Genomic DNA, 23,690 nt, shown 5'->3' on the forward strand with positions numbered 1-23,690 from the left:
TAGCCTCCACAACTGTGAAAAAATAAATTTCTGTTGTTTAAGCCATCCAGTTTATGGTATTTTGTTATGGCAGACCTAGCAAATTAATACAGATGCTCTTATCTTTTCTTTCCTATTTTCCATCTCTGCCTTTTGCTCTTTCTGGGAAGTTTCTTTGATATTATTGTCCAGTCTTTTTATCGAGTTTTTCATTTCTGCTATCATATTTTAAATTTTCAATGGATCTTTTTTGTCCTCTGAATGCTCTTTTTTTTTTCATTGTATTGTGTCATATTTACTATTTATTTTATCTGAATATAATAATAATTTGGGCTTTTTGGTTTACTTCTGTTTCCTCTAACCTGTCGTTTTATTTTGGATTATATCTTTGATATTAAAGGCATTTCTGTTATTTGGTAATCCTTGACTATCTACTTAAATTTTGGGGTGGGAAACTAAAAAATTAGGGCCTATGTGGATTTGACCGTGTGTACTTTGTTGAAGTACAGTTTCATTGGGTTTCTCTGATAAGAACGAGAGGGTTGGTGTCAGAGTTGGAGGTCTGAGGAAAGCAGAGAAACGTTTAGAATAGCTCTATCTAGTTTCAAATAGAAAAAAAAGGGAGCGAACCCCTGGCCAGCACTTAAGACTTGAATTAAATTGAAGACCATTAATTGAGCACGGCACTAATCTGCAAAGTAGTTAGGACCACCGAAGGGCAATGAAGGGGCGGGGAGGTTTGTGTCCAGTCATGCACCTTGGACTCCAAACTGAGTAGAGAAGTAAGGAAAGGAAAAAGGCGATGACTAAGAAATAGCCGGTTCAAGCATTGAGATCTGGGTGTAGACAACGAAAAGTGGTGCGTGAGCGCGTCAATTTCATGAACTTGGTTTCACAATTGGAACGCTTTGGCCATGACAAGTATTCCCACCCAAGGCCATGTCTCGGTCGTTACGAAGCTAAGGGCACTGGTGACAGGCTCTCCCGACACCCACGCGTGCCCGCGGACCCCGGCTGCCAAGGCCCGCACAGCCGCAGGCCCGCGGCCGGCGCATGCGCAGGGAGCGCGCACTCGTCGCGCCTGCGCACGGCGTCGCCACCGCCCCCCCCCCCCAGTTCCGCGTCCCACCCGCGCGGCGCTGGATGGGCTTCCGGGACGGCGCCCGGGGCGAGTGATTGGCGGCTCCTCGTCTTCGCGGGCGTCCGTGACTCGCCTTCCCGCGGCCCGAGAGCCTCCGCCTGGGTCCGCGCAGGAGGAGCGGGGCCTCTGAGGGGAGCGGCGACCCCCGCCGGCCTCGGTCTCTTTCCTTGGCGGCGGCGGCGGCGGCTTCTTCCGTAGGACAATATGTTCAAGAGAATGGCCGAATTTGGGCCTGACTCCGGCGGGAGAGTGAAGGTCAGTGCCCGGCCCGCGCCTCCCGTCCGGGAGCGGCCGTCTTCGCCCCGGCTCCTCCCAGCACTGCGTGGGGAGGGCCCGCCGGTGTCCCTCTCGCGCCTTCTCGCCTCGCTTTGAACCGGGGTTTCTAGGCGGAGAGCGAGTCGCGGCCTCGGAGGGAGAAGCAGTGTTTCGTTGGGCCCCATCGTCACGGCGTCACCACCTCCCTTCCATCCCCCCGAAACACCAACGTGGTGGTGGCTCGGGCCCAGCCGGACCTTGCGGCGGAGGAAAGCAGCCCCTGGGAGCTGGGAAGCCGCGGCCGGCCCGGTGCTGCCGGCTCCGGTCACCCGGAAGCTGGCGGTGCCGCCGCCCCGGCCGGGAAGGGAACAGCGAGCACGTGGTGGGTACTCGCTCGCCGCGGTGCCGCGCGCGGTGGCGAAAAGCGTTTCCCGATTCTGTGACGCGGCCCCTCGCGGCAGCCTTCCACGGGCGGTCCTCACCCGAGCGATAGCTGAAGAACGACGGGGTAGAGCGTGTCAGGCAGCTGGCCCGAGCTCCTGCGGTTGCCACAGCCCCAAAGCGACAGCCACGATGAGCACGCGAGGCACGCGCACGGGCTGCCTGGCAGAAATGTTAGCGGCTGCTGTTTTGTTAAGTTATTATCGGAGAGCCTAACGTCACGTTTGACGCGGTGGCCCGTTGCCCTCCCACTGCCTTACGTTAAAACAGGACCCCCTGGGTTTCCAACGTAACCCCTGTGTTTACCCCGTGTGATTTTTATTCCTCGCAGAAAGGACATTTTTTAGGAAAAGAAATCACCCACTGTTGCACCCATCTAATTAGTTTTGAAGAGTCCTTATGTCGCATTGTTTGTACATAATTTTAGTTATACTGTGTTTACAGCTGTCCTACGCAGCGCTTTCATGTCACATGTTGAGTGGGAGTTCTCCGAAAATTTCCAAAGTTACTGGAATTTATTGTAAGGGGAAAGAGATGCCAGGTAAAACTCAGACCGTGTTTCCCTGAAAATAAGACCTAGCCGGACCGTCAGCTCTAATGCGTCTTTTGGAGCAAAAATTAATATAAGACCCGGTCTTATTTTACAATTACACTGGGTATAATTAACACAATATAATACCGGGTCTTATATTAATTTTTGCTCCAAAAGATGCATTAGAACTGATGGTCCGGCTACGTCTTATTTTCGGGAAACACGGTAATACTGGAGAAGCTTCCTAAACATACACATTTTGCCCAGCATTTTGGGCAAGGTTTTTTTTTTTTTTTTTAATTAGTTTCAGGAATACAAAACAATGTAATAGTTATTTATCATTTATATCCCTCACACAGTGATAACCCCCATCCTTCGGCAAGGTTTTGCACTGATGGGAAAGTATGTATTACCAAACAAAGGGTTAAAACAGGTTTTGTAGAAGAACTTAAAGAACTTTCTATACTTGTAATCACGTTAGGTTCTAAAAGTTTCTAAGTTTAAATCCAAAGTAATGTGAGGAGATTAGGCCTGTGGTCCTCAGATGCTTTTCCACCAAAGAGGGGTGTGAATTAGTCATGTAAAGCTTTAAAATTAGGGACTTAGTTCTCTACAGTTACTATGTATGTGGTCTTGTAGGCATCTTTTTCCAATTTAGATAAGTTTCATCCAGGTAGAAAGTCTGTTGACAGTTGAGCCCCTTTTATCATTGAGGAACTTTGCCACTTCTACCAACACTAATGCAACTGTGGGATCTATTATCCACTTACCATGCTAATGCTTCTTGTTACTCATTCATTCAGGCCTTGAACCAAAGTCCCCATCTGTGGTTGCCACACAAATGTCAGACTCTTACTGTGATTATTTAAGTTCTCCTACAAACTGTTTGCCTTCTTCTGAACTAACTTTAGACTAAAAGTATTGGATTTGTTAGTTATCCAGCCACAATTTAAAATTTTTTCATTTGTTCACTGCTTTTCCTCATTTCTTATTGTTGATTACATTGGCACCGCATTTTTCACATGTGGTCTATCTTGCTCTTTGACCTTCAGATACATTCTTATTATTGAACAATTGGTCTCAAATTTATTACAACATTGCAGCATTTTGTCTTCACTTGAAGTTTTTTTTCTCCATCATAATCTGTCAACACTCGCTGCATTTACCCTTGCAAGATGTGATGAGAAACATGTCTGTACGTCTCAGAACTGAACACAAATGTAGCAATCGTGCCATTGGCCAGTGTGAAACAAGCATCCATCGTCCAAGTGCCACTTTATCTGAATCCAACTGTAATATTTAACATTTTAACTTAGATCAATTATTTATTTTCTTTAAGGAGGGCACAGCTCAAAGTGGCCCATACGGGGATGGAACTGGCATCCCTGGTGCTACCAGCACCATGCTCTAACCAACTGAGCTAACCAGCCACGCCCCATAGATCAATTTTTAAAAAGCCCCATCCTAAGCATTAATATTTTTTAAATTGTGGGTTTGAATTGCTAGTTGTAGTTATGGTTTTTCTAATATTGATTAAAGTAAGCACATAAATAATTAAATATGTTTGCTCTTATTCTACTTAAAATCCTTTCCCAAACTGCCTTTAATATTTGTGCTTTGGAAAAAACTGCTATAAGCTGATAAATAAGGACATTACCATCAGGTGATGGTGGTCGAAATTGGCAATCTTTATTCCAGAGCCTTGCTTTAAACTTTGTGAATAAAGAGCCTTTTGTGTTTCTTTTCAGAAAAATCCTCACAGTACTTTACATGTTTTAAATAGACTTTTTCAAAGTGAGAACGTTGTAATTAATCTGGTGGTGTTATTTGTATTAATATGAAATGAAGATAATTGTTTTCTTGAGAGAATTCCATGTTGTAAGCAAACTTGAGGTTGTTAGATTGTCTGCCATTTCATAAAACAAGCTTTCAGAGCTCTTATTCTGTTTATTTGGGTAATAATACAATATTAATTGGTGTTTAAATTATTTTTCTTGTAGGGTGTTACTATCGTTAAACCAATAGTTTATGGTAATGTTGCTCGATATTTTGGAAAGAAAAGAGAAGAGGATGGACATACCCATCAGTGGACAGTATATGTAAAACCATATAGAAATGAGGTAGGCACTGCTTTTTCCTATAACTTTTTTGAAGCTACAGTTTGTCCTGCTTGAAGATAAATTGCAGTATTATTTTATAGTGACTTTCTGATTATATAATTGGTCCTTTTTAGAAATGTTACCCCCCCAAAAAAGTTGAAAGAATAAAGTGAGAGCTGTTATCTTCAGATAACTGTTCAGTAGAAATCAATTTTTCCAAAAATGTTTTCTAATTAAAATTAAGTTATAGTAATAAGAATTGTGTTATAAACATAGCACATCTTCCAATCACCACGGCTTACCTTAGCCTAGTATTTGATCAGGTGTTTCAGGAATAGTAGTTAATTTTTTTTTTTTAATTTTGTTGGGGAGTATTGGGGAACAGTGTATTTCTCCAGGGCCCATCAGCTCCAAGTCCAGTCGCCACCCTCAATCTTTAGTTGCAGGGGGTGCAGCCCACCGTCCCATGTGGGAATTGAACCAGCAACCTTGCTGTCGAGAGCGCATGCCCCAACCAACTGAGCCTTCCGGCTGCCCAATAGTACTTAGTTTTTTATTTTATTTTATTTTTTTTAATTTACACTGGGGAACAGTGTGTTTTTCCAGGACCCATCAGCTCCACATGAAATTGTTGTGTTCAATCTAGTTGTGGAGCGCACAGCTCATTGGCGCATGTGGGAATTGAACCGGTAACCTTGGTGTTAATGAACACTGCACTCTAACCACTGGGCCAACTGGCCACCCCCAGTAGTTAATTTTTAAGTGATAATTTGGTAATAAGACCATCAGAGAAGATAAAAGACAAAACTGCTATATAATCTGGCTGCTGGTAATTTTGTTTTGTTGCTAAATCTCTAATGCCTGGAATGCAGCCAGTACATAGTAAGTATTCAACAGATACTTATTGAATTAATCAACTATTCCTCTGTTTAAATCTTTCAAAGTCCACACAAAAACTTGTATATGAATGTTCGTAGTGGCATTACTCACAATAGCCCAAAAAATGGAGATAACCCGAATGTCTCTCAACTGATGAATGAATAAATAAAATGTGATACATCCATACAGTGGAATGTGATTAGGCAATGAAAAGAAATAATGTGTTGATACATGCTACTACCACGTGGAGAAATTTAGAAATACTATGGTAAGAGAAAGAAGCCAGACACAAAAGGCTGCATATTGTATGATTCCATTTTTATAAAATGTCCAGAATAGACAAATCCATAGACACAGACAATAGATTAGTGGTTGCCATTGGGTAGAAGGAAGAGGGATTTAGGAGTGAATGCTAAGGGTATGGGGTTTATTTTTGGGTGATAAAAACGTTCTGAAATTGATTATGGTGATGATTATTTAACTCTGTAAATATACTAAACACCAGCGAATGGTACACTTTATATAGATAAATTGTGTGGTATGTGAGTATCTCAATAAAGCTGTTATTTAAAAAAAAAAAAACTTAAAGTGATTTCCTATTGTCCTCATGATACAGTTAAGATTATCACATTTTAGAAGGCATGTCATGGTCTTTTCCTGTCCTATCTCTGCAGCATTATACCTTGTCTGTCTTTGTCTCATCATTTCCTTTTACCTACATTCTACCAATATTAAATTACTCTCAACTTCCCAAAGGAACACTCTTACACCTCTTCATTCCTTCCTTCATTCCTACCTACTTGAGCCTTACTGTTCCTTTAGGTCTTAATTCCAGTGTATTTTCTTTAGAACTACTTTCTTGATCTCCAAAGATTGTTCGGTGCCCTTCCTATAGTCTTGTTCCTCACGGCTTCATGACACAGATTACACTGAAATGCTGATTTTCTTGTCTGCCCCTATTCCACAGGGAGATCCTGCGGGTCAGACTCTTATTTACCACTGTAGCATCCGGTACCCAATATTGGTAGTCACTCATGTTTGGAGAAAAAATGAATGAAAGTATTTCCAAAAGAGTCTTCAAAGATACTTATGAAAATCTGCCTCAGAAAAAATGTTCACAATATAATGTTAAGTGATGAAAGCACATATTAATATATCATTGCAGTATGATTCCAATTTAAAAATATACATGTAGATAATAAGCACAAAAAAATTCCTGAAAGCAAATAAAAAAATTAATAAACATTACTATTTAGTGCAACTTATTCTGTTTTGTGTTTTCCTATTTTTCTATAATGAATTATTTTTGAAAAAGCCATATTCACTGGTAGAATCCCTTTTATGTGCCAGAAGTAATGAATATACTCCTGTGCTTCAAAATAAAATTAACAAAAGGAGCAACAGTTTTAGGTTCCTTAGATTAGTCGACCTTAGCTTTATATAATGTAATTTTGCTCTTTAAACTTGCTTAATTCTTAGATTTGCTTTGTTTTATATGGTTATTTCTATAAAAAATATTGGAAGTGTACTATATCTCTCAGGTATACCTCATGTTTTTTTAGAAAATTGGATTCCATAATATTTGAGGGGAAGTGTATTTTCTAAAATTAGGTACATATGCTCAGTGTATTTCCCTAGTAGTTTTTTTGAAGGCAGAACTAATTAATTCCTCTGTATTTTAGGATATGTCAGCATATGTGAAGAAAATCCAATTTAAATTACATGAAAGCTATGGCAATCCTTTAAGAGGTACAGTACAGTGTTTTTATTTATAATATACAAATTTAAAAAGAGCTAGGAAACTATTAGTAATTTATAATTTTTTTCCTCTCTTTTCAGTTGTTACTAAGCCTCCATATGAAATTACTGAAACGGGATGGGGTGAATTCGAAATAATCATCAAAATATTTTTCATTGATCCTAATGAAAGACCTGTGAGTAATGGTAATCTTTGCAAATATAAAATAGATTTTTAGTATTTGCTAAAATGTAGCAATACTTAATGAAGAGCTTGTGATATGTTGACATTTTTATTCAGATATACTTTATGTAAGCTTATGGCATGGTGTATCTTGCCATGAATTAAGATTTTTCATTTTTAAGGAAGTGCCTTCCAAAACTTTTATTTTTCAATATAGAAAGGAGGAATACAATGTGAACATTTATTGGAAAGAAACCATGGAAATCGTATGATTACTACAGCAAAAATAAATTAAAATTCATTAGTAATAAACAAGTTGAATCCATATGCTGCCTGAAATGGGAGTATCCAGTTTTTTATAGTTAAAAGCCCTAGAAACAGTCTTTTTGCTTTTTTCAAGCTGCCATCAATACTAGCAGCTTTTCTTTATATCTTATTCACGAATGCTTTTGTATAACCACAGACTTTTTCATCTTTTGATTTCTTCTTGTCAGATTGTTGCTTAATAATGTAAAAAGTCCCTTGAAGCTTTCACTTCGATCCTTCAGCAACTTTGTGAGATTGGTGATGTCCTCATTTTAGATATGAGAATACTAAGGCTCGGAGATCAAGTCATGTGCTCAGTTGTAGCACAGCTGGTTTTTGAATTCATGTATTTGCATTCAGGCCCCACACTTTCCATTACTCGTTCTTTTGACTAAAACCACTAAACATACTTTGTTTTTAAACCTATTGAGTAACAGCTCAGTTATGGCTCTCTCCTTTCACATTTGTATGGCTGGTGTTTAACTCCATTTTCAGAGCTTTAACTTTCATTACCATTAATTTTCATCTTGAGAAATTCAGCTCATTCCTTTAGCACCAAACATTTACACTTTAATTATTAGATTACATTTTTAAAATTGTATGTGCTTTTAAAGGAGTTGAGTATTGATCTGGGCCAGTGGTTCAGAGAATTAGTTTCGAACTGGCTGCATCAGAAGTACCTGAGATGTTTTTTAAAAAATTCAGACTCCTAGGCCTCATCCTCTGGAAAGTCTGATCCAGTAGGTTTGGGAAGGGGCCAGCACACCAGGTGACTTTGATGCAATAAGATTTAGACCCATTGACCTAGGCCTTACTCTTCTTAGGGAGGAATTCCTTCAAGCCATCTCTCAAATAAGAATCTCCTTTGGACTTGCTATCTTCAGTATGGAGGATATTGACTTCTGTCATTAAGTGAAACATCCTGTTCAGGTTTGGGTAGTTCTAGTTTTAAGAATGCTCTATTTTAAGCTTCCTTGAACTTTTTATTGATAACTATTCATATATTAGTTTTCTTTTCTCCTGAATAAACATCTGTAGCTCATTTAAATATTTTCCATGTGATAGATTTCCAGATCTCCTACCATTATTGTTATCCTTCTAGAATACTTTCACAAACATTACATTTTCTTTGGCAAGAAAGTATTCAATATCCATAATTTGCAAGATATTGGTCAAATATCTTGATACAGAGATGAAACACTGTTCCTATCCTTAATGAAAATAGTCTGTAGGGAAAATAGAGCACAGACTTCAGTTACTGAGAGCGAGGGAGAACGAGAAGTCAGTTATATTACTAGAGCAGAAGTTCTTTTTAACTTTGTAAGGTTGCTTTGAATTCATTTTTATTTTGAAAGTGTGAGCCTTACCTGTCTCCTCATCTGTTGTCCCTCCCTCACCGCCAATTGGAAAATGCATCTCGGAAAGAAATCTTTATATCATGTAACCTCATTATGAGACAGTTTTCAAAGTCCACTCTTGGAAAAGGAAGATAATATGATATTTTGCACTCCTGTAGTGATTAATTTATTGAAAAGGTTTTCATATATAGATAGCTCTACATAGGCCTGAATTTTATTCCCCCAAAACTGTTGTAGTGTTCTTTTAGTATAATGAAACGATTATACTTTTTCACTAGTTGACTCTTACAGAAAATAAGTCATATTAAGGTTTATTTAAAACATAAAAGAAAGACATGGGTAACTTGTGATTTACTTCTGTTATCCAGTAACCTATTATAGGTCAAGCCGTTGAAAAAGGAATGGTTGTTTCAAAAAGTAAAATGCTAAAATTGGATTTTTATGCCTAGAAATACCTCTGTGGAAAGCATAGACATTTTCATTGCTTTACGAATCTTCAAACACTGCTCAAAATTGGAGACATCTGGCTTGAAATTTTTCATTGCCTATATCTGCATGAATGCCTCTGGGAGTCTAAATAATAAATTTAGGGAATGACAGTTTTGTGATGTAGTTTTAAATTTTCCTGAAATTATAAAAGTCAGACATACACATGGTTTTAAAAATAAAAAGTACAAATTTTTTATATTAGTTTCCTATGGCTGCCTTGATAAAGTACCACAAACTGAGTGGCTAAAGACAACAGAAATTTATTTTCATGGTTCTGGAAACTAGAAGCCCCACCTCAAGGTGTTGGCCATGCTCTCTTCAGAACCTCTAGGGAGGATCCTTTCTTGCCTCTTCTAGTTCCTGGTAGCCTCGGGTGTTCCTTGGCTTGTGGAAGCATAACTTCATTCTCTCTCCATTGTCACATGGTCTTCTCTCCCTCCCTGTCTCTGGGTTTCTTCTTATAAGGATACTAGGCATATTGGATTACGGCCCACCCTAAAGACTTCATCTTAGCTTGATTACATCTGCAAAGACCCTATTTCCAAGTTGGGTCACAATCACAGGTAGTGAGGGTTAGGACTTCAGCATGTCTTTTGTGGGGACACAATTCAACCCATAACATTCCCCCCCCCCCATCTCTCTGGCCCTTTCCCCAGGAAAACCAATTACTGTTTTTAGTTTCTCTGGAAATTACTCCCATGCATCTCATTTAAATCCCTAAGTTTGAATTTTTCAATTTAGATAGTGCCTATCAACTCCTAATGATCCTTTTTCTTTCCAAGCTTTTTATATTTTGCTGGAGGAATTTCTTCAGAAAGGATGCCTGAGAAATACTTTCAGAGCCATTGCTGTCTGAAAATATCTGTATTTTTTACTTTATACTTGATTGTTTGGGTGAAAAATTCTAAGTTCCACAGGAGGATATACTCTTTTGTCAATGAGTGAAAGGAAAAGAAAGGAAGGTTAACAGGCCCATCTACCCCACAGCATTCTCGATTTCTGCACCTGCCAACGTGGAGCTGGGAACCTCTTTGGGCTTCATTGGGAGCACTAGCTCCCACCTCTGATGCACTTCTCCTCCTTATGGTTTCAGGTTGTGGATTTCCCTGTTATGGGTTTATCCATAGTCTCAGCTGCTTGTGTCTATTCCAGAAATTTGTTGAATTACCTGGTTTAAATGTGGCAGACGATTGATCCATGCTCCTTATAATAATTTTAGCAAAGTTTTGGAAAATTCTTTGAGGCCTCTGAATTGGTTTCTATTATACAACTTTAACATGAACTCTGATGTTTTGCCAGCTGGGTTTTATTTTGCTCAAGTAATCACACATTGTGCTGTAAAACTTTTCTTTTGATGTCTTACTACGCCTGTTTTTAAGTATTTTGAAGACATGTTGCTCTTGCCAAAGTGAATTATCACGGACTTTTTGTTTGTTACTTATGTAATAATCTTATAGATCACCAAAGAAATTATCTTGCCCTCACTGAGAATTTTAGTATTAGTCATTCCTTTTGAAAGTATCAAATCCTTTTTCCCCTCACAGCAAATGTGTAAACTTTAATCTTCACAGAATAACTGTCACAATTAATCTAATTTCACTTGTGTTAGTAAATGAATTTGTCTCAATTATTTCCCAGTTTAATTTCCATAGCTGTATCTTGTGTTATTTTTATATATAGTCTCTCTAGAAATGCTTTGTAACAGATCCTTACTTACCCTCTTCAAAACATTCATGTTTAGTAGATGTGGATGGATAGTAATACCTAATAGGAAAATAAAAGTACAGAGAGTTTGGGTGATTTGCCACAGTAAGTTGTAGTTGAGACAAGATCCTGAATATGATATCTTTACCAATTCTAGTCTCTAATTCAGTTATAGCATTGACAATGTCTCAGAGTGATTATGGTGACCATTGCACAGACGTGATGTCTTTTTATTTCACAGGTAACCCTGTATCATTTATTAAAGCTATTTCAGTCAGACACCAATGCAATGCTGGGAAAAAAGACAGTGGTTTCAGAGTTCTATGATGAAATGGTAAGATTTTATAATGAGAGTTTTAAAAGCATTTTAAATTGTAGAACTTTAAAGTTATTGGGCTTTTTTTCATTCTATCCCATTAGATATTTCAAGACCCAACAGCCATGATGCAGCAGTTACTAACAACATCTCGTCAGCTAACGTTAGGAGCCTATAAGCATGAAACAGAATGTAAGTGCCATGAGTTCGTATATGTATATATTTTTTCGAAACACAAAGTACCTTTTAATTGATTCTTCACCATGTGGGAATGCCCCCTATAGGCACAGATACAGGTTCTGGTTCCTTAATTTTTTTTTTTTTTTTTTTTTAAGAACAACTCATTTTTTAATCATTTTACTATTTATACCATAATCATGTCTAAATTGGCAAATTGCTCCCACGACAGAGACCCGTCATGCAAAGAAAAATAAGTGAAGGTTTTCATAGAGCTTGAGGAGAGAAGTACCACAGTGACATGGGGATGGCTGTAGCAATCTCAGACAGCAGCCAGGTGTGCGAGTGGGTAGGAAAAAGGTACGCCAGCAGTGGTTGCCCTGAGATCACTGCTGTTTCCTAAGGGGAGTTTCCTAATATACTTGGTAAGCCGATCACTTGTAACACAGATGTAAATGGAATAGGGTGACACTTTTGCAAATCCTACAAGTTCCTAGCCAGGTTCTATAAATCACATCTGTGATAAATGGTTGCTGAAATTATGATTCTGCAAAGGTAATCCCATAAATGGATATCCAGGGAAATTTTATAACCAGTGAAATTCTTAGGCCAAAACCAAACAGCTACACATACCAAGCCTGTGAACTAAAATGGTGCCATGTCAGAGCCTCTGAAAGAATCAGAGGAGAAAAGATTATTCAAACAGAAGATCCTTATCCTGTTCTTCAGCCAGAAGATACACAGCCTCTGTCCTCTCCAGTTCCCCTCTGTTGCTGCATTATCTTTCTTTGCTGAATCTTCACTTGGGCTTCACTTACGTTTTGGATACTGTGGTGCTTAAGTCCCCTGCTGTGAAGTTGGCCTCAGCAAGTTAAAAGGCAGCTTCTCTCATCACTTCATCCATTAACATTTTAGTCTCTGTGATCTTTAGAATCTGTCGAAATCAAAGAGTTAAGGCATCAGATTTTTTTCTTCAGGAGGTTTCAACTTGTCCTGTGCTCCTTTTAATCGAACCTTCATGATGGTGTGTGCTATTCACAAAGGAAGGGTTTCAGTTCGATATTTGCCCAACATTCTGATGATGACTCTTTGTTTGACTCGGGTCCTTGGCCAGGCAATCATGGCTGCAACAGACCCAGCCACAGTGTCTTCCTCTACGAGAGTCAGGGGTTGTCCATGAGTTCATAATTAATCCTGAAAAATAATGTGTTCTGTAATGGTGAAAGGATGGTGTGGTTAGTAACCAGTAAATTTTTTTCTAATGCTACATATAGGTAAATTTTTTAGGAGTTAAAAATTAAGATATATTATTATAGAACGAGTAAGAGGGATATTTTAAATTGTTCCTAAAGTCGGCCTACTTTAAAAAGGTAAAAGACAGCCTCTCACAGTCTCTGAAATACTGTTTGTTTTTTACTCCCTAATTACATTTAAGCATAACCTTTCTTTAATCTTGCTTAACCTGTCATTCAGTCATTTTCTCTTTACTAGTCTTTGCTAACAATCTGCGTAAAGAACCTTGCAGAACATAATCATACTTTTGTGTACTGTTAACTAGTTTATCTCTCTTTATTTTCAACCTATATCATTTTACATAGTTTCAGATTAATACTAAGGTGGAGAATACCAGAATGCCACATTGACAATCAATCACCTTCTATTTTCCCTCTAAGCTGACATGGTCTCAGAATACTCTACACATCCCTCCATGCACCTACTACTCAGCATTTGCACTTGGCACTCAAGATGAAACCTGTTTGCCATCCCTGTGTTGACATTTACGTCACCATTCATTCAGCTGTTCAATAAAATGATCTTTTATTTATTTGCTTACAACATATATTGAGCACCAGTTATATGCCAGGCATTGTTGTGAGTTCTGAGGACAGCAGTGTTCAATCCAGACAAAAAGCGCTGCGCTCATGGAGCTTACATTCTAGTGGGAGGAATACAGACTTTAAATAAATAGAACAACAAACACATGTGAGGTCATGATTAGGTAGCATAGAGGAAAACAAAGCAGGGGAGAGAGCACCTATGGTGGGAGGAGACGGCTGGAGTTTTAAATATCAGGTCAGAGGATGCTTCCTGAGGTGGTGGCATTTGAGCAAATACCTAAAGGAGTAAGGAAGTGAGCGCTGGGCTACCTGAGGGAAGAACGATATTTGTGGGGGCGCAGCAAGGGCAGAAGCCCTGAGATGAGAGTTTGCCTGGCACATCTGAAGAACGGCAAGGAGGCCAGAGTGACGAGAGGCGCGTGAACACGGGGACAAGGAGTGGGAGATGAGGTCAGAGAAGTTCCCAGGGGCCTGGATCATATAGGGACTGTGGGGGGCTGAGCACTTTAAGTTATTAAACTGACGGACAGGTGAATTCATTTGTGGGTTTTGAGCAGAAGAGTGAAAATGTAAAACTAACATTTTAAAAAGATCAATTGCCTTGGCTGCTGTGTTGAGAATAGACTGTAAAGCAGAAAGGGAAGAAGCAGAGGCTGTTCCAATAATCTGGATGTGACAGAATGCTGGGGGGGACCAGAGTGATTGCAATGGAAGTGGTGAGAAGGGGTCAGATTCTGAATCTGTTTTGTAGATGGTTTGAATAATAAGATGTCAGAGAAGGAGACATGTTCAAAGGTTGACTCTTAAGGTTTTGGGCCTGAGGAACCAAAAAATTTGTCATTGCATTTTTTTATAGAGATGGGGAAATCTGGGAGAGGCAGACTTTGGGGAAAGATTATGAGTACAGTTTTGGTCATGTTGGATGGGGATGCCTGTAAGACATCTGAGTGTTGATGTTGAGAAGAGAATTGCACCCAAAAGTCTGATATTAAAGGAGAGATCTAGGCTGAATATAAAAATTTGAAAATTAACGTATAGAGGGATTTATAAATTGTGAGTCCAATGGTATCATCAAAGGTGTAAGTGAAGATCGAAAAGAGGTCCAAGGACTGAGCCATGAGCACTGCAACATTTAGAGATTAAGGAGATGACCAGCATAGGAAATTAAGAAAAAGTGAGTATGGAGGAAGAAAAAAATAGGTGTCTATAATGTCCTAAAGCCAAGTGCATAAAGTATATCAAGAAAGTAATTTGCTGGGCCGGCCCAGTGGCTCAGGCGATTAGAGCTCCATGCTCCTAACTCCGAAGGCTCGATTCCCACATGGGCCAGTGGGCTCTCAACCACAAGGTTGCCAGTTCAATTCCTCAAGTCCCTCAAGGGATGGTGGGCTCCTCCCCCTGCAACTAAGATTGAACACGGCACCTTGAGCTGAGCTGCCTCCGGGATGGCTCAATTGTTGGTTGGAGCGCGTCCTCTCAACCACAAGGTTGCTGGTTCGACTCCCACCAGGGATGGTGGGCTGTGCCCCCTGCAACTAGCAATGGCAACTGGACCTGGAGCTGAGCTGCGCCCTCCACAACTAAGACTGAAAGGACAACAACTTGAAGCTGAACGGCATCCTCCACAACTAAGATTGAAAAGACAACAACTTGACTTGGAAAAAAGTCCTGGAAGTACACACTGTTCCCCAATGAAGTCCTGTTCCCCTTTCCCAATGAAATCTTTTAAAATAAAGAAAGTCATTTGCCATGTCCTATAAGCTGATAGGTCAGGTCAGATGAGGGCCAAGAAATGGGCTATACACATATATATAAATAGCAAGGTAGAAGTTTTTGATGACCTTAACGGGAGCAGTTGATAGAGAATAGTAAGGGCAAAAGATAGTTGAAATGAAAAGAATGAAATGACAGAAATTGGAGAGAGGCGCTATGGACACCTCTGTCTTGGAGCTTGCAGTGGTAGCAGAAGTAGGGTAAGGGGTCTAGACGGTAGTGTTTTCAGGGGGAAGTAAACCAGTATATTTCTATATATATTTCTAGGTTGAAAGAAGTAATCCAGTAGAAGAAGCCATGAGGGATGAGAATGATATTTAACCATTATTGGTTATAGTAGTGTTTTCTTTGATTTTTATGAAACCCATGACTAGGAGTTAAAAGATCTGAATACTAATTATAATTTTGCCACTTGGTAGTCATTTAAAATTTAAAGTCATACTTATTTAAAACTTTTATGCTTCACTTCTGCATCTGCAAAAATATTTACCTGGCCTACTTTGTTATGAATATAAAGCGGGTATGTATATGATCACTTTGAAAAGGTAAAAAAGGATCTAGTCTGCTATTTTAATTTGTTATTGGACATTTCCTCTCCATAGATTTTTCTCTCATACCATGAAATGTGCCCAATTCATAGAGGAAACTTTTCTTTTAAAATTAAAGTGACCACTTTGTTGTGCTTTCATCAAAACTAATTAATAATTTATGTATAATCAATACAATGTGTTTAATAAAAAGGCTTTTCTATAAATGTATTTTTATATATATGTAAATGTATTTTTATGTGTTAAAGCTTATGTATGGAGCTGTACAACCTTGGGAAGTTTTTATCAGTAAATATCAGTATTATCTTCAGTTTATTTTCTTAGCAGTATCAAATCAGTAAGGAAGAAAGAGATAATTCCAAAAGTTGTACTGGCACAGTTGATAAGATTTTAAGAGGAAAACTTAAATTAGATTATTATTTCATAGCATTACCAAAACAAATTCTAGCTTGATTAAAGATAAGTGTTTTTTTAAAGTCAATAAACCTATTGTTTAAAAAATTAGAGAAATGACTGTGTGTCCTGGCTATGATAGACTTTTTAAATTTGAGGTGTTAGAAGAAATCACATTAAAAGAAAATCAAACCTGATTTTGTAAAAAAAAAAAAAATTAACTTTAGGGCAAAGAAAAAACTAAATTTGCAGAAAATATGGCAAAGGATTAATAAGGTAAAAACACTAAAATGGACAAATAAAATATAAAAATTTCAAACTTCAATTGATAAATGGACAAAAGACAGACGAAAGAAAAGATCACTAGTAAATAAAATGGGAAAATATTTGGCTCTGCTAGTAATTGTAAAACGCAAACCAAATAATAATAGGTGGCCATATTTATATTAAATTAGCAAAAGGAATCTTTAATGGTTGTTCCTAGTAAGGATGTGGTAAACCTTGCATTCTCATGAATTGTTTGTATGCGTAAAAATTGCTTTAGTGTTTTAGGAAAGCAATTTGGGAATATTAAAGGCCGCAAAAAGATTATGTACACTTTTACCAATTTGAGGGCATTATACTCAATATTTCGTAATAAGATATCAGGTTTATTGAGTGCTTACTGTTTGTGCTCTTCTAAATCTGTTCGTGTATAAAATTTAAATCTGTAATAACTTTATTAGGTAATCCATTCAGAAAAAGAAACTGAGGCATGGGGTGGTTAAATAATTTGCCCATGTTCATGGAGCTAAATAGTGGTAGAGCCTGGACTAAATCCAAGGTAGCCCTCAGAACCTAGGCTCTAAAAAACTGAGTAGTATTTTTAGATAGAGTAATACTCAGGATAGAGGTTGCTCATTATGAAGCATATTAAAAGTTTATAAAGATATTTGTGCTAGTAAACCCATGAAAATTTAAGCACTAATCTAGCTTTTAATAATTGCTTCTACAAGGAATAATTAAAATGATAGTGAACACTTAATGAGAGCTTACTGTGTACTTGACAAGCGCTTTACATTTCTTAACTTATTGAATACCATACTAACCACAGGAGGAAAGTACTATTAGTCCCATTTTGTAAGTAAAGACCCTAGAGCATAGAGTTGATAATTTGCCACAAATCAGCCAGGATTTAAACCCAGAGGCTGAACTCTTAACCAATAAGCTGTTCTATCTCTGTGTAAAAGCCTTACAGTCTGTGCTTCAAAGCAGTAAGTTATATTGGCTCTGCAAAAATAATTCTCCTTCTTTGATTTACTCTTAAGTTGTGGCTTCATTTGGAAATTTAAAACAGAAATATTTCTTTTTATGTAAGCAGGTAATATATGGAAAGCGGAAAACTGGAACAAGCTAAAAGAAGTTTTAAAATGTTTTCCCCCAGGCTCTTGTTTGGTAATTAACCTAGGTCTTCTTGCAAATATATTGTGCCCTTTGAAATCTTATCATTTGTCAAAAATAAAGTGTAAGTATAAGACAAGTAATAACAAGTGTTGGCGAGGTTGTGGAGAAAAAGGAACCCTTATACACTGCTGGTGGGAATGTAAATTGGTATAGTCACTTTGGAAAACAGTATGGAGGTTCCACAAAAAAATTAAGAATAGTGCAACCATATGACCCAGCAATCCCTCTTCCGGGTATCCAGTTGAAAAATTTGAAAACACTTATTCGTGAAGATACTGTCTATATACCACTATCTTCATTGCAGCATTATTCACAGTGGCCAACACATGGAAACAACCAAAGTGTCCTTCGATAGATGACTGGATAAAAATGTGGTATATATACAATGGAATACTACCTAGCCATAAAAAAAGACAAAAAATAAAGTGTAAAACAAGAATCCATATCTATAGTGAATGCTGTCCTTCTGACAAATGAGTTAAGTCAGTCTTCCTGACTAGATTTAAAACTATTATAGTCATACAGACTTCTTATTATTTCCCAAATGTATATGTGCCGTTTTCTAGGCCTGCTGTGTCTACTTATCTACCTAGTTCTTTTCTCATTCTTTAAAACTTAATTCATGTTTTACTACTGCCAAAAAACCTTTCTTGATACATACATACCATTTCCCCTTGGTATGAATCCAGTCTGCTCATGGCTCCCTGTGATTATCTCATGACACTGTACTGTATTTTTCTTTCTTGTCTATCTCTTGCCTCTGTACCCCAGCATCTAACAAAGTGCCTTTCACTCAGTATATGTTTTCTTTTGTTTTTTTTTAGATTTTATTGGGGAAGGGGAACAGGACTTTATTGGGGAATAGTGTGTACTTCCAGGACTTTTTTCCAAGTCAAGCTGTTGTCCTGAGTTGTGGAGGGCGCAGCTCAGCTCCAGGTCCAGTTGCTGTCGCTAGTTGCAGGGGGCACAGCCCACCATCCCTTGCGGGAGTTGAAACTGGCAACCTTGTGGTTGAGAGGACGCACTCCAACTAACTGAGCCATCCGGAAGCTCAGCGGCAGCTCAGCTCAAGGTGCCGTGTTCAATTTTTTTAATTGTAGGGGGCGCTGCCCACCATCCCTTGCGGGACTCGAGGAATTGAACTGGCAACCTTGTGGTTGAGAGCCCACTGGCCCATGTGGGAATCGAACCAGCAGCCTTCGGAGTTAGGAGCACAAGCTCTAACCGCCTGAGCCACCAGGCCGGCCCCTCAGTATATGTTTTTTAATTGATGTGAGGAGAGATGGAAGAGGGAATGAAAATTTCTGCATAGTAAAAGCACTGTAAACAAAATCTAAAGACTGTTTCAAACCATGAAAAAATGTACTCGTGTCACAAGTGACTAGTTTCTTTAACATATAAAGAGCTCTTTCCTACACATCAATAAGAAAGGCCAATAGCCAATAACTAAAAAGCATCTACACAGCAGAGGAAACCATCAATAAAATGAAAAGGTAACCTACTGAATGGGAGAAACTATAATAGTTGCAAATCATGTATCTGATGAGAGGTTAATATCCAAAATATATAAATGACTCATACAACTCAGCAAAAAAAGCAAACAAAAACTGGACAGAAGATCTGAATAGACGTTTTTCCAAAGAAGACGTATACATGCCAGTAGATATCAGAAGATATCAGAAGATAATCGACATCGTTAATCATCAGGGAAATGCAAAACAAAATCACAGTGAGCTATCACCCCACACCAGTCAGATTGGCTATCATCAAAAAGTCAACAAACAAGTGTTAGCGAGGATGTAGAGAAAAGGGAACCCTCTTGCAATATTGATATTGTAAATTGATGTAGCCACTATGGAAAACCATATAGCGGGTTTCTCAAAACTTAAAAAAAGAACTATCATATGAACTACCATATGATTCAGCAATTCTACTTCTGGTTATTCAAAAAGAATGAGAACTCAATTTGAAAAGATATATGCACCCCCATATTCATTGTAGCATTATTTATGGTAGATAAAGGGACAACTTAAGTGTCCGTTGATGGATGAATGGATAGAGAAGATGTATTTACATATACAGTGGAATACTATTCAGCTGTAAAAAAAAAAGAAAAGGAATGAAATTTTGCTATTTGCAACAACATGGATAAGCCTGAGGAATTATGCTAAGTGAAATAAGTCAGATAGGGAACAATGAATACTGTATGATCTTACTTATATGTGGAATTCAAAAAAACAAGCTCATTGGTGGTTGCCAGTGGTGGGAGGTGGACAAAATGGGTGAAGGAGGTCAAAAGGTACACTCTTCTTTTTGATAAAGGTAAAAATAATTTTACAAATAAAAGCAATAAAAGAAATTATAAAGAAAATATGTATTGTTTTGGCAATATAAATATTTACATGTGTTATAAAATGTATTACCAAAAAAAGTGACCAGCAGCGAGCAAAATAAGAAAACATTATTGCATGTTTTTAACATGCTCGATGCTTTACATATACATACTACCGTCTTCCCTTGGGTCCATGGGGGATTGGTTCCCGGACCCCCGTGCATACCATAATCTACTGATATGCTCAAGCTCCTTATATAAAATAGTGTAGTATTTGCATATAAAGTCTGCATATCCTCCTGTACACTTTAAATCATCTCTAGATTACTTAAATAATACCTAATACAATGCAAATGCTATGTAAACAGTTGTTATATTATTTAGGAAATAACGAGGAGAAAAGTACATGCAGTCATCGTAGGCTTAACTGCATAGTACACATTAGCAACAGCATAACATTTTCCCCCCCAATATTTTCCATCTACGAATGCAGAACCTGTGGATGTGGAGGGCCAACTGTATTGCTTAATCCTCATGAATCCTCTGAAAAATACATAGTTTAACCATATCATGTAGAAAGACGAGATTGAGAGAGACTTAGTGATATCAGGATTTAGCTAATAAGGGGCCAAAAGTATATTTGAACTCGTCTTTCTGATTTCAAAGTGTTTCGGTGTTGTTTTTTTTTCACCAAACCGTGCTGCTTCCAATTAGGGATCATCTTATATTAGCAAAAGTAAAACTATGCTTTACTAGTCAGCAGCAGCAATAACTGGAAATGTCCACAAGATGGAAATGTTGGATGAAAGTACAGATTTTTCTTTGTAAAACAGTGCTACATTATCCAAGTGGAATATTTAAATGGATATATTTTATTTTCCAGTAGTGATATTTTCTTTAGTAATTTGTTAGGTAGCCAGCTAGAATGTTTTAAATGTCATTTAATGTTCCTCTGTTATGATAGTAGTTAATAACACTTTTTATGTGCCAGATAGTATTCTAGATTCTTATATACATGAATTCATTTAAAATCTCAACAAATAATACTATGAGGTGTTTGCTATTATAATCTCCATTTTAGAAATGAGCACAGAGATAATAAATAACTTACTTGGAGTAGCACAGCTAATAAACAGTAGGGCTGCAATTCAGACCTAGACAGTTATTGCTATCTTTTTTTAAAAAAAAAATAGGGGGTTATTTACCAGTATGATTCTGTTTATGTAAGTTTTACCTGTATGTATGTATGTATAGTATGTATACTATATACATTTAGTGTTCTTATTAGCTGGATGTCTCTTGCATTATGTGTCTCCTATTTCCAAATTAATATGTATATGGAGAAAAACAAGGATATTGTGTCTTAAAATTTTTACTATGAATTTAAATATTAGTGGCCAGAATTTCATTCTTAGTTATAGAAAACATCTGAGATCCTCTCTTGGGAATTCAGACTTTCTTACCCACACCCCTATGTGTAATGTTATATATCTTAAATTGTGCACATTTCATCATGGAAACACTGACCTCAGGAAATGCCTTATTTATTACTCTATGACATATCTTAGTTATATAAGAAAAATGAAATAAGTCAATAAAAGTATGTTTTCCTTAGTTGCAGAACTTGAAGTGAAAACCAGAGAAAAATTGGAAGCTGCGAAAAAAAAAACAAGCTTTGAAATTGCAGAGCTTAAGGAGAGATTAAAAGCAAGTCGTGAAACTATAAATTGTTTAAAAAATGAAATTAGGAAACTCGAAGAAGATGACCAGACAAAAGAAATATAAAGTTCAGAAGAGAACTTGATAGTAAGCTAAACTGAAAGCAAGGTGGATGCCAAAGGAGAAATGGACTGCAGAGGCCGTTTCTTAGGGGGACTGCATGGGTAGTTGTTGACCATAGATTCTCAGCAATGTGGTCAAAGTAGTAGTCGTACTTTTCAAGCAATCTTTAATGTGAAATGTATGTATATAATAAGAATGGATGGTGTATAGGCATTTTATGAACCCATTTTAGGGTAAGTCTATGATGTTAAGCACAATTAAAAATTTTTTTATTGCATTGTACTAGGATGTATAGCTTATCCTTTCAACAGGCATCAGAAATTCATTATGAAGTATAACTTGTACAAGTTTCATAATTCCCTGCTAGTCAGAATTAGTGGTAAAATTAATGTATAAATTTAATTTCTTAAGTTCTTACCTGCCCTCATTCTGATTCTTTTGTATCTGATGTGCCCAGTACCCAGTAAATACTCAATAAATGTAGTTTACTGATCCTGTTTCTGCTTCATGATGTGTTTCTTTCTCTTTGAAGTGCCCAGAGCTCTCTCATGGTTAATAGTATATCCATACTATTGTGATCACATATCTCTTATTGGCACCCATTGTAGCATACAGAAGCTCTTTGATGGCAAAGCTATAGCTTAAGTGTTCTGCCTAACTGCCACATAGAAAAATTGAATCACTCTTGCATGTTCCAAAGTCACATAGGAAGCAGCTGTACGTCACCTTCACATACTACCCCTAATTCCTCTACCTTTTCTTGCTCAGCCTCTCCTGTTCAAATCCACATAAATTGCAAAGCTCCTCAAAATGGCAACCTTGCTGCAACAACGTGGATGAACCTAGAGGGTATCATGCTAAGGGAAATAAGTCAAAGACAAATACCATATGATCTCCTTATATGTGGAATCTAAAATACAAACGAACACAACAGAAACAAGCTCAGATACAGAGAACACACTGATGGTTGCCAGATGGGAGGAGAAGTTGGGGGACTGGGTGAAAAAGGTGAAAGGATTAAGAACAAATTGGTAGTTACAAAATAGTCAGAGATGTGAAATACAGCTTAGGGAATATAGTCAATAACGTAATAACTACGTTCGTATATATGGTGTCGGATGTAAGATTTATTGGAGGGATCACTTTGTAAGTTACATAAATGTCTAACCATTATGCTTACACCTAAAACTATATAATACTGAATGTCAACTATAACTGAAAACTAACTAAAAATTTAAAAAATGGCAACGATGCCTATGCCTAATGCAGGGATTCTGTATTCTCTGTAGAGTCCTAACTGGCCACTGTAGCACTTTAAGACACTTTGTCTCCATGGTGGATTGGTGACTTTTTACTTTGTCACTTTATTTTTTAAGTTGTGGCATTTATAAGCCTTAGGGAGGTAGTGCAAAGGTCTCTGTGGTATAAAGGTTCTGCCAGGGGCCCTCTGGGGCGTGGAGGTAGCCCTTTTAATTGTGCCAGGTGTCATTCAGATTCTACCTCTTTCTCCTGCCTGTAGTATAGGGTAGGGCCTGGGGATGGATCCGAAAAACTAATGGGGGAAGAGTCTCATTCGACCTGAGGAATCCTGACATGGGAGATCATCCTTCCATATTCTAGTCAAATTAGCCCCTGAGAATGTATTGGTCGTAGGACTAAAGTTCATGGAGATAAGTCTGACTTTATGCATGGGTGAATACAAGAGTTCAAAATACAGCATCACGGCTCAATCTTGCCCTTTGTCAGCTCTTATTTCTGTGTTGGCTTTGATCTCAGTAGGATCTCCCATGAGTGCAGTGAACTCTTATGACTCAAAAGACAACCCGATTTTAAAATGGGCAGAGGATGGATAAACATGTCTCCAAAGAAATACAAATGGCCAATAAGCATGAGATGATGTTCAACATGCTTAGGAAAATCAGAACCCAAGATAACCACTTCATACTCACTCGGGTGGCTATAATTTTAAAGAAGACAAAAGTTG

At 37.9% G+C, this 23,690-nt stretch overlaps 1 protein-coding gene across 2 annotated transcripts; it reads left to right on the forward strand.

The window, feature by feature from the left end:
• The first annotated feature begins 1,101 nt into the window (after nt 1–1,101).
• Nucleotides 1,102–22,203, forward strand: YEATS4 (YEATS domain containing 4). 2 transcript variants are annotated; one of them, XM_081058195.1, is made up of 7 exons: nt 1,102–1,375; nt 4,349–4,468; nt 7,009–7,075; nt 7,166–7,260; nt 11,346–11,438; nt 11,525–11,612; nt 21,540–22,203. In XM_081058195.1, the coding sequence occupies exons 1-7, from the start codon at nt 1,325–1,327 to the stop codon at nt 21,707–21,709; spliced, it is 684 nt and encodes a 227-aa protein (XP_080914321.1). In that variant the 5' UTR covers nt 1,102–1,324; the 3' UTR covers nt 21,710–22,203. The 2 variants fall into 2 exon arrangements, with proteins under 2 accessions (XP_080914321.1, XP_080914322.1); XM_081058196.1 differs by lacking the exons at nt 7,009–7,075; nt 7,166–7,260 and having other exon boundaries at nt 1,129–1,375.
• Nucleotides 22,204–23,690: the final 1,487 nt, after the last annotated feature.

The sequence above is a fragment of the Rhinolophus hipposideros genome (assembly GCF_964194185.1).
Source record: "Rhinolophus hipposideros genome assembly, chromosome: 9".
Classification (NCBI taxonomy): domain Eukaryota; kingdom Metazoa; phylum Chordata; class Mammalia; order Chiroptera; family Rhinolophidae; genus Rhinolophus; species Rhinolophus hipposideros.

What these genes read in the sequence shown, in the direction of transcription:
- YEATS4 (XM_081058195.1), top strand. Translation starts at nt 1,325, where the DNA reads ATGTTCAAGAGAATGGCCGAATTTGGGCCTGACTCCGGCGGGAGAGTG. An exon ending in ACTCCGGCGGGAGAGTGAAG is followed by an intron (nt 1,376 to 4,348) that starts GTCAGTGCCCGG and finishes TTTTTCTTGTAG; the next exon opens with GGTGTTACTATCGTTAAACC. An exon ending in CTATAAGCATGAAACAGAAT is followed by an intron (nt 11,613 to 21,539) that starts GTAAGTGCCATG and finishes TGTTTTCCTTAG; the next exon opens with TTGCAGAACTTGAAGTGAAA.